The sequence below is a fragment of the Crocodylus porosus genome, unplaced genomic scaffold (genome assembly GCF_001723895.1).
Source record: "Crocodylus porosus isolate Cpor-Errol unplaced genomic scaffold, CroPor_comp1, whole genome shotgun sequence".
Classification (NCBI taxonomy): domain Eukaryota; kingdom Metazoa; phylum Chordata; order Crocodylia; family Crocodylidae; genus Crocodylus; species Crocodylus porosus.
Genome location: NW_017728947.1, coordinates 42,833,487 through 42,850,757, shown reverse-complemented (window position 1 = coordinate 42,850,757; position 17,271 = coordinate 42,833,487). Strand labels below are relative to the sequence as shown.

The window sequence follows — 17,271 nt, the reverse complement described above, 5'->3', positions numbered from 1 at the left end:
ATGGGCTTGACCTGCTTTTCTTTTTTCAAACTGCAGCTTGGTCAGACTGCAGGGATGAGGGCGCACTGAACCCCACCACCCTGGGAAACTCCTTGCTGTCCCCCAAGCTGAGTTGATGTGCTACAAATCCTCCCTGCAGGGAACTGGGGCAGGATGGAGCTGAGGCAGGGCAGGAGAGGGGCAGCTTAACTCTCCCCCTTGGCCTGTCATTTGCAGCCAGTGGCTGGTGCTCTCCCACCCTGGGTGTGGGTGGGAGAGCAGGACTCCGCAGCTCGAGAGCTTTTCCTGGAGCGGGGATGCAACAACTGCCCCTCAAGGGACATAAAGGACCCAGTATTTGGGGGAAAAGGGTCGCACCTCAGGGATACAGCCATCCATCCCAGCTTCTCCTCTTTCCGCAGACTCAACCCTGTTAAACCGGGCGGTAAGAGTCTGGACGCGGGCTGAGGCTGGGTGGGAGAGCGTGCAGGCTGCCTGGCTGTTCTCCCAGCACATGCGCCTCTGTTCAATCTGCCCCGCGTGGGGCTTTTTCCAGGGAAGGCCACCCACCTCTTCTCTGTGCTGAGGCTGGCCTGCCCCTGCCTCCCTCCCATCCCCATAACCCTCTGGGGGAAGGGGCAGCTTCAGGCCCACGCCTGCCCTGGCGTAGCTCTCAGGGTGGTCGTCCTGCCACCCTTCCCCTGCCAAGTGGGCCCTTCTGGCTCCTTCTTTGCCCACGCTCTCTTTCCTGCTGCCCCATGCCACGCGGGCTCCCTCCGATGCCGGGCCACAGGGAGGAGAGCTGCTGCCCTGGCTGGGCGCCCCTCGGCTTCGCGGGCTCAGGGGCTCCAGTGGAGCTGGGGGGGCAAACGCCCGACCCCCGCTTCCACATGCTCGTCTGCCCTCCCTGCGCCTCCCCTGGCGGGGGGCCGAGCCCTGCAGCCCCAGGGCTGCTGCCCCCGCTCCTGCCACTTGACCCTGGCCCTGCGCTCCGGCCAGGTGGGCACGCTCTGCTCTGCCTGGCACCACCCCGCGCCCCACACCCGGCCCGGGGCTCCCCGGCCGGCACCTCCACCTCCCGGGGGCTGGAGGCAGGCGCGTCCTCCCGCCCGGCCGCCCCCCAATTTTGGCGCGCGCTGATACTCGAGTGAATACGGGCCCGAGGTGCGGCCGCGAGCTTCTTCCCGCCCCGGGCGCGGGGACTCGACGGCGCCTGGTGCGGGGGAGGGGGCGGTGCGGGGGAGCCCGGGGCGGAGGGCGGCCGCCCCCTCGGGGAGCGGGAGCGCCGCGGCACCCGCCGCACTTACTTGGCCGGAGGGAGACGCGCGCGGTGCTGGTGCTGGTGCTGGTGCTGGTGCTGGTGCTGGCGCCGCTGAGCCCCGCGTCCCGCTGCCGCTCGCTTCCCCTTTGTGTCTCCAGAACTAGTTTCAGCTGGTCACATGTGGACACCACCTTGCGGCGCGGCCGCCCCTGACGTCACGCCCAGCTGACGACAAAAGGTGGGTTTGCGGTTTTTTTGGAACCCAAACTTCGCCAGGCTCCTCCCCCTCTTCCCCGCCGCACGTGGGCAGCCTGCCCCCTGCTCGCGATCTTGGCCTTTGCCCTGCTGGGGCCAGAGGTGCGGAGCCCTGCGGCTCGTAGCCTGGGCCGGGGGTCTTGGAGAAAGCCCAGGGCATCCAAGGGACAGAGCAGCGCTTCCCAAACTTTTCCTCGCTTGACCCCATTTCCTCAGCATGACCCCCTCGCTCCCAATCCACAGCCCCCACAACCCCATCTGCTGATGTTGAGATCCCATTTGGGGTCACGACCCACAGTTTGGGAACCACTGGGATAGAGGGAGGCTCCCTCTGCCCCACACCCCAGCCCTGTAGCTGGAAGGAGCAGGGGGGGCTTGCACAAGACCTGGACAGAGATGGAGGAGGACTTGCATAAGACCTGGTAGCTAGAAAGAGATGGAGGAGGACCAGAAGCGGATTAAGGTGTACGGGGGGACCCCCTGGAGGACCCACGGAAGACCTCTCCTTACAAAGGTTGTGGGGGGAGAAGTGGTGCCTGTGCCCATGGGCAACATCTAGGCTGTTGAAAAGGGCGAGGGGCATCATTAGGCAGAACATAAGGCATCTTTTTGTCCAGTTCAAAGTAAATGAGAAGCTATGCCTACAGGCAATGGGCACAGGGCTGGATGATTTGCTTTTCAGAGGAAAGCACAAGCAAGAAGTGTTTTGCCAGAATGAATTAAAAACCAACGTGCAGGGCCAGAACAGGGGCTTCGTTCCCAGGAGTGGTGAACAGACAGCAGCACTGCAGAACAAAGGCTAGCTGGGTTGGCAGAACGGCAAGGGTGTTAAGAAGCAGAGAGGGTGGTTTGCACCGGGGGAAATGAAGAGTTTAGAAGGGATCAGGTGGATTAGAAAGAGCTGCAGTGTCAAGAACTCCCCAGCACAGTCTGACTAGAACTGTTGCTGCCACTGCCAGGCAGTTGGCTTTAAACTTTGAGCAGAGCAGGAGTCGAAGGGGCAAGTGCACCAATGCCACCTCCCCGCAACCCCAGATCCACCTCTAAGATGGGTTTTCAAGCTATTCAGGCTGGAGACAGCCCTCAGAAAATGCCAACTTAGTTTTCACTAGTGTCTTGACTACAGTAGAATAACCAAGTACTGTTGCAAAGTACTCAGAAGAATTGCAACGTGTCAGCATGTTCTTGGCACTCTGGATATCTTCTGGGTTTATCTTGTGAAATGTGTGTAAATGTTTGCACACCTCACAGTGCTAAGATTGTTTGGCACTTTTAAAGGATCTCAGGGTGCCTTGAGGTACTATGGCCTAAGAGGTGGCTGCATCCTGTCAAACAGCAACCAGCCTCCAAATCCAACCCAGGCAGAAATGCCTAGCAGACAGAAGAGTCAAACTGCAAGCACAGTGTATAGTCATGTTCTGGGCAAAACACAGCCACCTGGGGCACTGACCCAAGGGGGTCTGCCTCAGGGCATGCCAGTAAAGTCTCTTAGGTTGAACCTGCCTAGACTGCCGGAGGGAAATTAAAGCAGGGGGCAGAGTAAGGAAGAGCTTGGGGGGTGGGGGGTCAATGAATGGGTCTGAGGAAAAGAGTCTGAGGTGGCACCACTTCCCCCACAAGGGGATGAGACATGAGCCATGCCATTATGCTCACTTTGGAATCGGGCCCAGTGACTGCCATCTGTAGTTCCTGGTGGCGCCTCTGGGGGTACGGTAGAGTAACAGAAGCCATAGAGTGACTTGAACATGCCCCTGGATCCCACTGACACTGTCCCTCCAGCACTGGCACAGCCTCCTAGATCTTGAGTGACATCTTGTAACATAAGAAGTGCCATACTCTGTCAGACCAGAAGTTCAACTAGCCCAGTGCCCTGTCTGTATGTGTACGTCAAAATTGTGAACCCTGTTATATCCTGTTGGCTTCTAAACCATCCTCTGGGAATGAATTCCGTGTGGTAATTATGCCTTGTGTGAAAAAAATAATATTTACTTCTCTTTGTTTGTTTTAAACCAGCTGCCTGATCATTTCATTGGGTGATTCCCCAGTTACTGTATTGTGAGACATAGTGAATCATAGTTTCCTGTTCACTTTTTCCAGGCTATTCATGATTTTATACCTCTTTGTCATGTCATCTCTCAGTTGACTCTTCCAAGGTAAAGAGTCTCAGCCTTTTTAGTCCCTCTAATAGGGAAGCGTTTCCATGCTCTGATCATCTTTGTTGCCCTTCTTAGTACCTTTTCTAGTTCTCCTATATTCTTTTAGAGATGGAACAGCCAGAACTGCACACAGTATTCAAGATGTTGGCACACCGCAGATGCATATAACGGCATAATTAAGTCTTTTGTTTTCAGTTCCTTTCCATAGCATTCCTGATATTTTATTTGCCTTTTGGACAACTATTGCTCATTGAATAGTTTGAGTAAGGTCTTTGAACCTTAGTGACTCCATTGAACCACAATGACTTCAAGATCTCTTTCTTGAGAAGTAATGGCCCACCATTGTGTATGTATTGTTGGGATTATTTTTCCTTACGTGCATTACTTTGCATGAATCAGTGATAAATGTCATCTGTCAGCTTGCTTGGTTTTGTAAACGCTTTCTCAGCTCATCCCTACCAGCTTTCAATTTGTCTATGTGGGATAATTTTGTATCATCTGCAGATTTAGCCACTTCACTACCTACTTCTTTTTCCAGATTATTTCTGCGTGTGTTGAACAGGTCCCAGTGCAGGTCCCTCTGGCCCCCCACTCCATTAGGAAAAATAAGCATTTAATCCTCCTCTCAAAGACACCCTCAAAGAATTCCAACAGATGCCATCAACCTCTCATCATCCCCACCCACCCTGCCTCTTTGTGCTTCTTTCTCTTGGACTGGGGCCCCAGCCTGCTTTGGTTGGTGATACACATTCTTTCCCCTCCCATGATGTTCTCCCTCAGCCTTTTCTTGTATGGATGCAGTACCCTCTCAAGGCCAAAATGACCCCTATGGCCTTCCACACTGTGGGCAGCCCATACCTCCCCACTGCTTGGGTCCCTCACACCAACACAACCAAAAAGCCATTAAGGAGAAAGCAAGCATGGTAACAGCAATCATTTCCCCCTCCCCTTCTTTAGGGAAGAGAGGAATGCAGGGGCCAAACCACCTCTTCTAGTGAGTTGCTCAAGAAGACAGCAGATCTGGTGTCATGTCAAAGGAATGGGCTTGTGGTGGGGAACAAAGCCATTTTTCCACCATCTACTCTGGAAGGATGGTACAGGGAGAATTGAGCAGCCACGGGTTTTATGAGCTGCTTCAGAATCGGAGATCTCTAAGAGGTTCCTGCGGTTAACTCTGACATTGCTGGCGGTTTCTTGGATGACTGTCTGGGAGACCATTCAGCAAACATCTGAAGGGCAGAAGTCCATGGGAAGAATGGGGAGGATTATTTAGGGTGGCCACAGTGCGATGGGCTGGCCTTAAACAAAGGAACATTGCAGATGAATGTCAAGGGAAACTTCCAGACAGCCAGAGGGGTGAGGTGGAAAGACCCATTGCTGGAGATGCTTAAAATAAGGCTGGACAAAGCTTTAAAGGGACAAACTTCAAAAGTTCAACAAAAGTAAGGCAATTCCTAGGGAAGTAGATTCTGTTAATCTCAAGAGTTTTGGCTCAAGAGCATTTTGTTTGTATGGTCAGGAACTGCGATGTCACAAGCCTATCATGAGTACTTCAATGACATGGCTGGCTCTGGAGGCAGGAGCTGCTGTTTTCACTCACCTCTCAGGACTTTGCAGTGTGAGGATAGGTGGTAGCAGGAACCTGAAAGATTTCATACTGGATCTGCCCAAGGTACTAAGAATCCCAAGGTCAACAGCATCCTTTTGGTCTTCTCTCACCTCTGCTCCTACCCCTCCTCAGTCCTCTCCTGTTCAACCCCTGCCCATGCCCCATTGTCCTTTTGGGTGGAGACCAGAGTGTGGAAAGACAACTAGGGAGCACAGAGGTAATTTGTGCTCATTTTCTAACTGCCTGTTAGGCTTGCCCGTTCTGAGCACTTTGAGAAGGGATGCAGGGAGACATCACATCCTTCTTCAGCTCAGAGACAGAAGTAGAGCTGTATGTTTGCAAAAAACACAAACAAAAAAACCCAACAGCCTCATGCTGAAGGAGCAGGGCAGGGACATAAACCCAGGTGCATTTCTTCAGCTGTTTGCATATGGCATCTTTACCTCAAAGCTCACACAAAAGACAATCCACTGCATGCAGACTCAGATTTTAAGATGTCCTGTAAGAGCATGACCCTTGCCCAACAAGGGAATAACCCTGCCAGAGGGTAGTGGTACCTCTTCATGAGTATGGCACTGACCCTACAAGAAGGTAATTTTCCCCCTGCCCCTTGTTTATAGCTGGACTGCTGAAAACAGGTTATGTGGTGTGGACAGTAATTAATTTCCCCTTGTGCTCTGTCAGAGCCCAAGCCGGATCATTTGGAAGTTGGAAGACCTTTTAATTTAGGCAGGACTGCAGTAGGTGGGGTTGCATTCTGGGCTATTGTCTTGGGAGTTTTTTTTCAATTATATATTATTTTAGTTTAACATTTTTATTTGTCTTCATAGTGTATCTGGTTTTTATTGTAAGCTGCCCTGAGCCTCTTTTGAGGAAGGGAGCATGCACATCTAATAAATAATATTAATTTGTAGGCCACATGGCTCACACAGGGTCAGTGCAGGAGCTGCTTAATTAGGGCCAGGTGTTTGTGTACATTAGTGACATGCCTGTCCAGCGTGCACAGACACATGCACCTCTGACATACCTGGTAAGGCATGATGTACACATGTACATCTCACATTCACATGCACACATCCAGCTGCCTCTAAAACAGTGTCATGATTCCATCTCCTACCCACAGGATTCTCTGCAAACCTCTGGAGCCTTTGGTTGAGTTTTTTGTGGGCCGCAGACTAGAAGGAGTTTTAGAAATACAATGCTCTTCACAACTCTTCCCCTGGTGCAGGGAGTCAGCAGCAGATTGCCCATTTCCTAAAAACCCCTCATCAGAGGAATAGGATTTCCCCCCCCCCCCGCAACCATAAATTTGACACCGGGGCAGCTGGAAATCTCTAATCTCCATGGTTACTGACAGTCATTGCTGGGGAGAAATGGGCCAAGTGCCAACATGCTGGGTTTGGGCACTGAAGTGGAATCAGCCCCTCCCTGCAACTGCAACATGTACATCTGGTCCCTGGCACAGAACCAGCAGGGCTTGCGTGATTTGGTGCGCATTACACCCTCTGCACCATCTTGCTGGTTGCTTATGGGCTTGCTAGTATAAGCACTGAAGTCAGTGAAACTGGGGCTCCAGGGATAAAAGGACCCGTGCATGTTGCTTAGAAACTCAAGGTTTTCTTCTCAATTTAGAGGGAGAGATGGGAGAATTGCCAAGCAACTGTCAGGGATCACTGCTTGTGGGTGCGAGTACATCCCTTGTCCCCCCTCCCCCACCTCAGTAACAAGCACAATCCCCTGTCCATCTCTGGCTTCTTCATCAGAACAGCTCACAGGACCATGTACAGTATCAGGTTCATTACCCAGGGGGTAATGTAGGGAAAGAGGTGATGTGAACTGTCCATAGCCATACCAATGAGCAGAGACAGAAATGGAACCCACAGTGCTGGCTCTTTGCCTTCGGCTTCTGTGACCCAACCACATTCTCTGCTGGAAGTGAGAATACAAACCAGGAACCCTGCCCTCATTCCTAGATCACACTGCCTTCCCTGAACCGGGAATAGAAGCCAGGAGCCCTGGCTCTTAGTCAAACTGTAAGAGCACATTCCTTCCTGGTGAAGTGACTTCTCCTGGGTAGGTAACTGTCCACACCAAAAGGCCCTTGGGAGGACATTTAATGTAAACAGAAACTTCTAAGGTTGATAAATTAAACAGATAACTGCAGCTTCAGCAGGCAAGGGAGGTTTCTTCCTGGGGCCACAACTGCCTCTGAGCAGAACAACAAAAGAATGCCTACGCCAAGAGGATGCAGCTTGGGGGGAGCAAAAGATGCTGCTTTCCATGTCTGTTGACGATCTGAGAGAGCAGGGGACATCTCCCTGCTTTATGTAACACTGCACTATCAGTTCATGGGTCCAGTATCTATGTGGATGGGAAAGGCTCCTCAGTGCAGTCGGGGTGGCTCCAGCATGCAAAAGTGGACCAAGGATGTGACCTAGTAGAGAAGATCCCAGCATCTCCCAAACTAAAAACTAGAGCTTGAGACAGAAGCATATTACAGAGGAGCACCTTGGCCTCACTCACAGTATTGGTCAGATTGTGCCCAATGCACCCCTCATCCTTGTGGACTAAGAGAAGAGACATGAAGTAAAACGTCCTTTTTATTTCAATGGCAAAAAAAGAACAACATCCAAACCGTCAAAAACGAAAAGCAACCAGAGTGCAGGCCGCTGCCCAGGCACTCGGTCTGCCAGAACTGGCATCCTAACAGAATTACAAAAATACAGTCCAAACACAGCGTCTAGGAGACAAGAGACAGGTATTGCACAGAATCGCCTCCCGCTGCAGATAGAACTACCAAATGCTCCCCCCGCCTTGCAGGAAAACAAGCTAGGCTTGGAATTGCACAGCAACTCAGTTCAGGAATGTGGGCGCACACATACACCCAGCAGCTGCAGGGGACAGCGTACCTGCACAAAAACTAAGGTGTTCTAAATGAGGAGCAAGCAGGTGTGCTTGGGGTGTAAACGTTTCCAGGCTGGACTGCACAGCCCCATGCAGGGAGTGCTGTTTATACAGTTCAAAAGACAAGTGTCTGTCCTGCTGCCAGTCAGATGACCTGACCCCATGGCTGTATTTGTGTAGCGAGCAAGAAACAGAGATCTACGCAACAGGAAGCATCCTCCAGCACTGTCTGACGTGGCCAGCAGCCCTGGGGTTCAGAGCCACTTTCTTCTTTAATGCACAGTATCAGGCCCATGCAGGCACCCCCACCTCTCCAACCCTGGCAGCCTGCTCACTGTAAACTGGGACTTCCACTTCTCTGGCCTGCTCTGCTGAGCGTAGGTTACATTACAGCAAAGCTGGGTGACATTCTAGTAAACTGTGAAGCAGCCTTCAGCCATGGGGGGGTGGAGATGGGTTACTGGCATGCTTGGCCCTGGGGAGGACAGCTAGATGCAGGCCATCCTCCTTGACCTTCTTCACAGAACAACTGTTGGAATGCATTGCTGGTCTCCTGCTAGTCTAAATCTCCCAGTCGTCTCAAACTATTATATTTCTCGCCCATCTAGGACTGTGCCCACACACAGGCTCCTGCTGTGTGATTCTGTGTTCAGCTGAAAAGTGGCAAGGTGGGCATGGCAAGTTCACACGCAGGGGATGTGTACATGTGCACAGGCTGGGAGAGAAGGGGATGGAATCTCTGCCAGCAGCAAGGCCCCCAAAGTCCCCGTCATGGCAGCACTGACATAGCCCACTAATGAAAACAGGCCTGGAGGACAGATGGCAACAGATAGCTCCATGCATAGGCATAGCTCTGGGGCCTTCCAGGCCCTGAACCTGCCCCTACTCCAAGGTGCTAACCATTAACTACCAAGAACAAGGACATGAAAAGGAAATTCCCTTCCATCTGCAAAAACAGATGGGGTCCTAAAGCATGTCAGCGCTGAGCAAGCCCAGCTCTACCTCTCACCCCAAGCTAGGGACATGCCAGTCCCCACTGCCCAAGCCATGTTTTTGAGTACCTCCAAGGAACACAGCCCCAAGGAAGGCTTGTTGGGATGGGCTCATGTCCCATCCATTCCAAAACGCAAGCTGGACCCCAGTGGCCCTTCTTGCTTGTTTGCTTGTGCCCCATAACCCCCTGAACTATAAGTATAACCCCCTGAACTACTCCTCTCTTAGCCTAGGCAGGTCTGGTATTGTACTTTCTGCTCCCCGCCCCAATGCTCCTAGCCACCACACTGGCAGGGCCACATTTGCTTTGATACAGCAGACCCAGCCCCAGGCCAGCTGGCTCTTCATTCAAGATGTCTGCAAGGTCCCTGAGAGAAGAGCTCCCCTGGGCCAGAGGAACAAGGGGCATTGGTCTGGAATGTGTTGGGCAGAACACAGTGCCCCTGCTGTGGATAATGCTGCCTCTGCCCGGGATCGGGGTCATGTCCAGGAGTCAGCCCCCTCTCCCACCACCTCTTTGTTTGCTTTTTTTCTAAAAGAAGGTGAATAAAGTGCCCAGAGCGGGAGGAGATGGGAAAGGTGCCTGGAGTACAGCAAGAGCACAGCTCTGGGCCACTGGGAGGGGCTGCTTATGAGCCCAAAGGCAGGCAGCCAGAATCTACTCTGTGGGAAAGGCATGGAAACAGGGCAAGATTATTCAGGGCTAAACAAGGAATAAAGTGAGGAGGAAGTGGAGCAAAGGGGCATGGAAGCTCACCCTGAGGGGACACGCTGGCAAAGGGAGGCAAAGCTGGGGGTGGGGCAAGAATGTCATTGCTGAGGTCCTGGGGGCTTGGGGCTAGAGGGTCTCTTCTATGCCTTCTCTCTCGAATCTGGCACCCTGTGTTCCTGTCATGTGCTCTCTGGGTCACTTCCCCACAGAAGGAGCCTCAAGGTGCACCTCAACCCCAAGCTTCCCAGTGTCACAGGGTGCAGGGAGGGGAGTCTATACTAAGATGAGAGAAGCTCCCTTTCCATCCTGGCAGCCTCTTTGCTGGATAAATGGCACATTTTATACCCATGTTGAGCTTGCTGCTGTTCAACAAATTAGAACCATGTGCAGCAGGGAGGGGAGGCAGCATGTGAGCAAGGGGAAGGGAAAGAGGAGAGCTGGGTTAGGAGAGGGCTTGGTGGCAAGACAAGCAAGTCTTGGGAGACCCAGGCATGTTGTTGAAACTGTTGCTGCAGCAGGCTCCAGACGGAACAAGTGCCAAACTGCAGATCAGTCACTGGGGGTTTCGCTCCCCACTGGATTCCCTCCAGCTTCAGGTTCCTCACATGGCTGGATGAAGCCCCAGGACAGAGGTCAAGAAAGAAAGGGAGAAAAAGTAAGACTAGGGGACCATAAATGACTGAGCTACCACAAGGACACATGAGGCTGGGCTCCCTCCATCACAGGACTCACAGCATCCTGCTGAAACAAAAGCAGGCAGCACCTACTATCTCCCAGACTCACAAGAGCTTCTGGAAATCCTTTTGCCTGGCCATCAGAAATGGGGGCAACAGGCAGAGCAGGTTTCAGGTAACCGCCCTGCATATTCTGGTGGCAGGCTCCTGGAACCAGTAGGGGGCAGGCATGGTTTGAATGATAGCTCCAGTGGACAGGCAATATGTGGTGCTATGACGTGGCAAGGAGCTAGATGCCAAACTGCAAATACCCCTGAAGGACTGCGGAGGGGATGTAGCTGCCTCTCACCTGTAGGGGTAGCACAATGGCTCCTGTGGGAAGCAGGGGCAAGACAGCTGCTGGAGCAAAGTCTGTCTCTAGTGCGGGGAATGTGGTAGGCGAGGGGGCACCTGGGCTCTAAGTCCCAAACACCCACCACACAAATAATAAATACAGTCCCAGCCAGGTCTGGGACACAGCCGCTGCCACCTCTTCTTCCTGGGGCTGAGCTGAGACTCAGGAAGGGCTAGGCTGGGCCTGCAACTCCACAGTCATCTTCCTGCCCTGCCCACAGTGGCAGGGGCATCGGTTAAGGCACGCTGAGCACTACACAGCTGTCTCCTGATCCTCCCGCTGGATCATCTGGTAGTGCTGTCGGTTTTCGAGGTAGGCAGCCAGGTCAGGATCATTGGCTTTCTCGGCCCTGTGCTTGGGGGTGTCTCCCTGTGCAGCAAGGGAGAGAGAAGGAAGAAGGGGGAGCAAAAGGAAAAAAAACAGACCTCAAGTCAGAGACCTCCTCTGGGTGACAGAGGTGACCACTCCCTGCTGCCTGCACCCCCAAGACATCTAGATAACCAACCCCTAAGTGTGTTACTGGCTTCCCTCAGTGCCCAAACACAGAGAGCCTGGCAGCCTCCAGCTGGGGGGTCCTGATGCCTTACAGCAAGCAGTATCAGCTCATGCTCTGAGCTCTAGAGGTCCTGAGATGGCAACTGCCACCCTCATACCACCCCCCTTTTCCATGTTAGCCAGGTCACTGGCTTGAGAGCTGCTGTTACTCCTTGGGTGAGGACAGCCTGCCTGGCAGAGGGCTCAGTTCACACTCTCCTCTCAGAACAGTCTCTTTGACCAAAGTCTGCACCAGTATTGCTATGCTGCTTTCTTCTGTCCTTTCCTTGCCCAAGACACTTGGGTCCCTGTCCTACTAACCCAATGACTCCCTCTTTATGGTAATGTGGTATACAGCCTAGCAGCAGTGCACCCTCAGCCAGTGGAGGTGTGCAGAGCCCAGAGCCAAATGGGGGCAGATGGAGGTTTGGTTACAGCCTGGGTGAGGCTCCCTGTGGGGCACAGCACAGGGAGTGTAATGTGGTGAGCAGGTCTGCCACAGGGGGAGGGAGAAGCACAGCTGGGTGGAAGAGCTGCCTGCCTGAAAGGTTCCTTAGACTGGTCTAAGCTATTGGCGGGCAAGTTCCAGTAGAGCTGGTTTGTCTAGGACAGAGCCTGGCTGGTACCCATTCCTCTTCCCACTCCCTGCACAGAAAGACAAAGGATTTGACTCTCTGACCTGCTTCTTCTTCAGCTCAGTGGAAGGCAGGCAGGAGGGAGGGGGGGTCCGAGGGAGGGGGGAGGAGTGAGGGGTATGTCTGGGGAGTGCCCTGAAATACCAACACCGCCCTCCCCCCCTGCTCTTAGTCTCAGTCTTACCAATGCTCCCGCTCCCCGAGGAGGCTCACATTTCACCAGCTTATTGCAGCCATCTGGACTGTGTCCACTAATGAACTCCCGCACTCCATAAAAAGCAAATCTGTTAACAGCTTTCAGCTCCGTCTCCACACTCCTCCCTTCCCCCCTTCTCCTTGCTCCTGCTCAGTGCCCTGGCTCTGTCATGCTGAACAAACCCTCTGCTGAGGAAGGCCAAGGAGACCTGGCACTCTGCCCCATCCTCTGAAAATAAACTCCTAAAAAGCAGTGCATTGCACCCGCCTTGGCCCTCAGAGCTTAGCAGGCCAGCTGCAATGAGGAAGCGAGGGGAACCTGAGGCTCCTGGACACGACAGCCCCAGTTTAGATTTCACTTGGGTTCACTACGCCTGGACACTCAGGGGCTCTCCCCTAAAGGCAGATAGAGTTGAGAACAAAGAAACAAGCCCCCATGTGCTCAGGAATGCAGAGGCACACAGGCGGATAGACATGGCATGCATGCACACACATGATGCACCCAGATACACGCAGTGCTGGGTATAAGTTGGCACATTAAGCTTTGCTATCCCATGGCTCTGCTGGGGGCTTCCCCTTGGCCTCTGAGGAATCTCTGTGCTTGCTGAGCAACAAGATAGACTCAAGCCCCTTTCCTGTCTGCCTGCAGAATCCCTGATACAGCACCGGCTGCCTAAGCCAGCAGACGCACAACCTGAAACTGGAGCCGCGAGGGCCCCCCCCGCCCAGCAAGACTGGAGACTGTAACATGATAAAAGCCCAGCCCAATTCTCACTCAGTTTACTCTGCTGGCACTGTACAGGACCAAACAGTACCTTGAACTCGCTGCCCACCTGGATTATAGCATTGGGGCTGATATATGGTCCCCATACCAGGAAGCTGCAACAGGGGGTCAGCCCTGCAGTGCAGATGGGCCCTTAGACAGGCTCAACTCCAGATGCACTGGTATACAGATACACACAAGATCCGCTCCGCACCCCCTGCAGCCAGGCATCCACTCACTCCCTTTGACACTGCTGGCAGTGGGGCCCATTCACCTCCCAGAACAAAGGGCGGAAGCAGAGGATTCCACGCTTGATGCCAAGACCCCCTGTGCTGTGACCTGGGCCAAGTCCTCCTCCCCCAGCTCCCTCACCTAAGCACTTCTCCTCTCTTCCTAGGGCCACACCCTGCCAGCAAAGCCATTCTTGCTCTGGGAGCATCACAAGGCTAGAAGTTAGGAAGGTTGAGCCCTTGCCAGGGATTATTTGTAAAACACCTCCCTGGCAGCTGGCAAAGCTGCCAAGGGGGTGTTTTATTGTCTGAAACTTTCCAAAGCTTTTGTAGGCCAGCAAGCTTGACTCCCCAGGTGGGCTGCCCTGCTATATCCCAGCCCCTGGGAACCACCAAGATATGACTGCAGTTTCTTGGCTATGTACCAACTCCCAAGAACACCCAGGACAGAGCTGCCACCATGTCTCCTCTATCTTCCCCCAGCTCAAGGGAACCTCTGACTCGGAGACATGACTGCATGCCCTCCACCACAGGCCAACATCCCTGGAAAGTTCTCTCTAAACAACCTCCCCACCTTCGCTACAACTCGCCTGGCACTGGCACAAACTGCGCCGACTAACACACCAACCAACCTCACAGTCCCCAAGGTCAGGCTGAATTAATCCCTCACAGCACTGACTGAGCCTAAGCTGTTTGATACCCACTTGCTGCTCTCTGTAGACCGGGCTATTCTAAAAGTGCTCCTTGCCTTCCTGCAGATCTCCCTCCCCTCCCCAGCCCCTGGTTCCTGTTTGGGAGAGCCTGTCTGCAGCAGGGAGGGGCACTCTCTGGTGAGACTGTCCTTGCAATGACCTCAAAGGGTGGGAAGGGGGAAATGAGACATTCCAGCCCCTCAGCCACTAATTTAGAAAAACAACACAGGCAGCAGGGAAGAGCAAGGAGACACGTTTAACCCCTGCGCAGCCATGGGGTTCTGTTGCTGAGTAGGTAAGCAGGGCAAGGAGAGATCATCTAAACCACCGGGGAAGCCCCCAAAGCTTATCCAGTGAGAAACCGATAGGTGCCTCACTTGGCTGGGCCCCAGGAAATGTGCTCACATTCCTCTCATGCTCCTCTGTTGACCCCATCAGCTAACACCTTGTGAGACCCTGTCCCAACCCTCCCCCAGCACCCCAGTAAACCCTCATTCATTCCTGTCCCCCACTGCCAGCCCATCTACACTTACTTGCAGGTCCGTTTTCATGAGTGAAGCCCCAGCTTCCACGATGTAGTGGCAAATAGTGCGCTGGCGCAGGGCAGCAGCCTGATGCAAACTGGTCTCACTGCTGGGAAGAAAGGACACATGAAAGGAGTCAGAGCCTAGAGGAAGCAAAGGATGTCAAGCAATATGCCTAGGGCCAGCAGAATGGGATCCAGGACTTGGGTCAGGAGTGGGAAAGGGATTCACAATGGGTCATGCTGCTTCTCTTGTGAGCTCTGCTCCTGACCCTGGGCTGGTGGAAAACCCAGTGTCTGGAATGATTCAGCCCAAGCCTGGTACTGAAATGTTAGCTGGGTCCAGGAAGGGTCCAGCATACTGGAAACCAAACAGGTCTGGGCAACAAACACTAAAGACCAGGCAGCAACTTACTTCTTTTCTTCTGTTGCATCGAGGATCTCTGAAGGAGCTGGAGAGAGAAGGACCAATGCAAGGCAATTAGGCCAGTCTGGTGGACACATGCCCCAGTAATACACAGTGCAGCTCCTCCCCTTGCCCTGCCCCCATGTACCACTTTAGGGCTCTCTTCTGATACCTGGCAGTGTCCCAAAGCAACTTAGCAATGTGATAATACCCAAGGCATTAGCCACTAGGATCCTGACCAAACCACTAAAATCTGGAAAGGGGAGTTGTTTCTGGGCCCCAACAGAGAAAAACATCTTTCCTTTTGGTGAGACCACCAAAAACACCAAAACCTGTGCTCTCCCTGTTGGCACTAACAGATACACTTTCCAGAGCTGCGCAGATACCAGGAGAACCTGGGGAAAGGGGCTGATTTCCTTCTTTCCTCAGAAACACACCAAACACAGCAGGCCAGATCCTGGCCTCAATTTCCTCACGTGGTCTCCATGAAGCCAAGGGCAGCAACACATGGGTCTAATTGAGGCTGAGCCTGGCCTTATGTTTAATAGAGGAAACCCAAGTAAGAAGACGACATGGTGCAGGGAAGGAAAGAGAGCAACAGACCCAGCAAGAGAGAATACGGACCCCGCACATGAAAGCTAGGAGCAAAGAGTAAAGGGAGGCTTGGAGGATCCAGACTCCAACCTTTTCTATGCCAGTCCAACAAACTGCGCCTCCTCTGCTGAGTTGCTCTAGCAGCAGGGCAGCTGTCTAGGACTGACTCACCATTCTCAATGATGTACTTGACAATGTCCTTGCTCCCTGACTTGACGGCAAGGTGCAGGACTGTCTGACCAGAAGAGTCTCGCACCATCAGGTCTCCTCCAGCCCTGTGCAACTCCTGGAACTACAAGACCACAAGATGGCTTTGGATTAATTTTCCTTCTTAGGGCTCCCCTAACTTCTTGCCAAGAAGGCACCCTGCTCTACCTGGCAGGGCTGGCCTTCACCAGTGCAAAGCTACTAGTTACCCAGATGTTCTACTTGGGTGAGAAACTGAACTGGTCTCCAGCTCAGCCACAAGCTACAGCTGCCTTCATTTAATGCCACATGTTCCACCCATCCCAAAGCAAGCTTCCTTGTTGGATCACTTCCCCTGGTACTGCATGTGTACCATGCTGCCATAGCTGGGGCTGGCAGGATGATTAGGGAGCCCGATTGGCAGGCACCACTCCGGTGCCTCAGAAGGGAAGTTCACACTATGCTGGGGTCCTAGCCAGCTGGAGGGGTTGAGGAGGGCTGCTCTGGGCCAAGATGCCACACCTCCAGCTCTTATGGCTGGCTTCCTAGCACAGGGCAGATCTTACCTTGCTAAAGTCACCACTCTTGGCAGCTTCTATCAAAGGGTTGTCTGCAAAGAGGAAACACTAATCAAGAAGACAGAAACCAAGCAGGGGTAGGCAGTGTCTGTCTGTGTGGGGAGACTGGTAACAGGTGCCATACAGGCTGCACTGAAGCAAATGGAAGCACTGAGGAGACACAGTTGGAAATCTCCCTTTCTGCCCAAGAGAGCTTCCTTTCATTTCAGCCCCTCACTAGTGCAGACTGGGGCTCAGAGGCAGCTTCTGTGGCATACAGACATGGTGCAGGGCCCAGGGTTTACAAACATGCTGTCCTGGAGCTATCCCAGTGCTGGGGCTGGCAGGAGCCTCAGTGCTGGTTCAACCAGGGGAGCATGGAGCAGGTTACTCCAGCACTGCAGAGGGCTGGTCACTTCCCAAGGAGCCAGCAAGAGGCTGAAAGCTGTGTGGGGGTGGGGAGGGAACAGCAGTGGACTTTCTCACTGACAGTCTCTAAACTTGATTCTCTCAGGGGGCTACTGGCAGGGCAGCCCTGGAGTGCACATCAGGCAGGTTCTGCTTGGAACAGAGTGCCTGGCGAGGGGCTCAGCTTTTCAGTGCTGGCTGTGCTATGGCAGGCAGGGAAGAGAAGAAAAGAGAGGGGGAAACTCCACAGGGATGGAAGGGAACAGATGGGAAAAGGCCAACTTCAACAAGTTGAGGAGACTAGTGGGTGAGGCGCTGGGGTCCTTGAGGGCAGAGGAACTCACATGTCCAGGACGAGTGGTCGTTACTTAAGTAAACGATACTCAGGGCCCAAGGGGAGTCCATCCCAACAAGATGCAAGGGGGGCAAGAGTGCCCGAAAGCCCCCCTGGCTCACCAAGGGCGTCTGGGAATGCCTGCTTGCCAAAAAAGTGGTGTACACCCGGTGGAAGGGGGGTGCTATCTCCAAAGAGAAGCATACCTCCTCTGCTCGGGCCTGTAGCAGGACTGTCAGGAAAGCTAAGGCGGACATAGAACTAGGACTAGCATCCA

The 17,271-nt window shown here is 53.4% G+C and overlaps 2 protein-coding genes and 2 long non-coding RNA genes across 8 annotated transcripts in view; 2 read left to right on the top strand and 2 right to left on the bottom strand.

The window, feature by feature from the left end:
• MDK (midkine (neurite growth-promoting factor 2)) overlaps nucleotides 1-1,397 on the bottom strand; it is a 12,742-nt gene extending 11,345 nt beyond the window's left edge. The window contains exon 1 of the mRNA XM_019551257.1: nucleotides 1,287-1,397. The gene's annotated coding sequence lies outside the window, so the exon portion shown is untranslated. The remainder of the gene's footprint in view (nucleotides 1-1,286) is intronic.
• LOC109320961 overlaps nucleotides 1-17,271 on the top strand; it is a 23,861-nt gene extending 6,590 nt beyond the window's left edge. The window contains exons 2-3 of the long non-coding RNA XR_002103900.1: nucleotides 11,503-11,509; nucleotides 17,260-17,271. This is a non-coding gene — a long non-coding RNA (uncharacterized LOC109320961). The remainder of the gene's footprint in view (nucleotides 1-11,502; nucleotides 11,510-17,259) is intronic.
• On the top strand, nucleotides 1,394-9,117 carry LOC109320960. Its single transcript, XR_002103899.1, has 2 exons — nucleotides 1,394-1,478; nucleotides 3,593-9,117. It is a non-coding gene; the product is annotated as an uncharacterized LOC109320960 (long non-coding RNA).
• The window catches only part of DGKZ (diacylglycerol kinase zeta), a 94,956-nt gene continuing 85,527 nt past the window's right edge, over nucleotides 7,843-17,271 (bottom strand). For all 5 annotated transcript variants that reach the window (XM_019551252.1, XM_019551253.1, XM_019551254.1 and 2 more), the window contains 5 exons: nucleotides 16,262-16,305; nucleotides 15,681-15,801; nucleotides 14,925-14,961; nucleotides 14,520-14,619; nucleotides 7,843-11,306 (listed from right to left, as the gene is read on the bottom strand). In XM_019551252.1, the coding sequence (XP_019406797.1) occupies nucleotides 11,190-11,306; nucleotides 14,520-14,619; nucleotides 14,925-14,961; nucleotides 15,681-15,801; nucleotides 16,262-16,305 (419 nt within the window). In that variant the 3' untranslated portion in view covers nucleotides 7,843-11,189. The remainder of the gene's footprint in view (nucleotides 11,307-14,519; nucleotides 14,620-14,924; nucleotides 14,962-15,680; nucleotides 15,802-16,261; nucleotides 16,306-17,271) is intronic.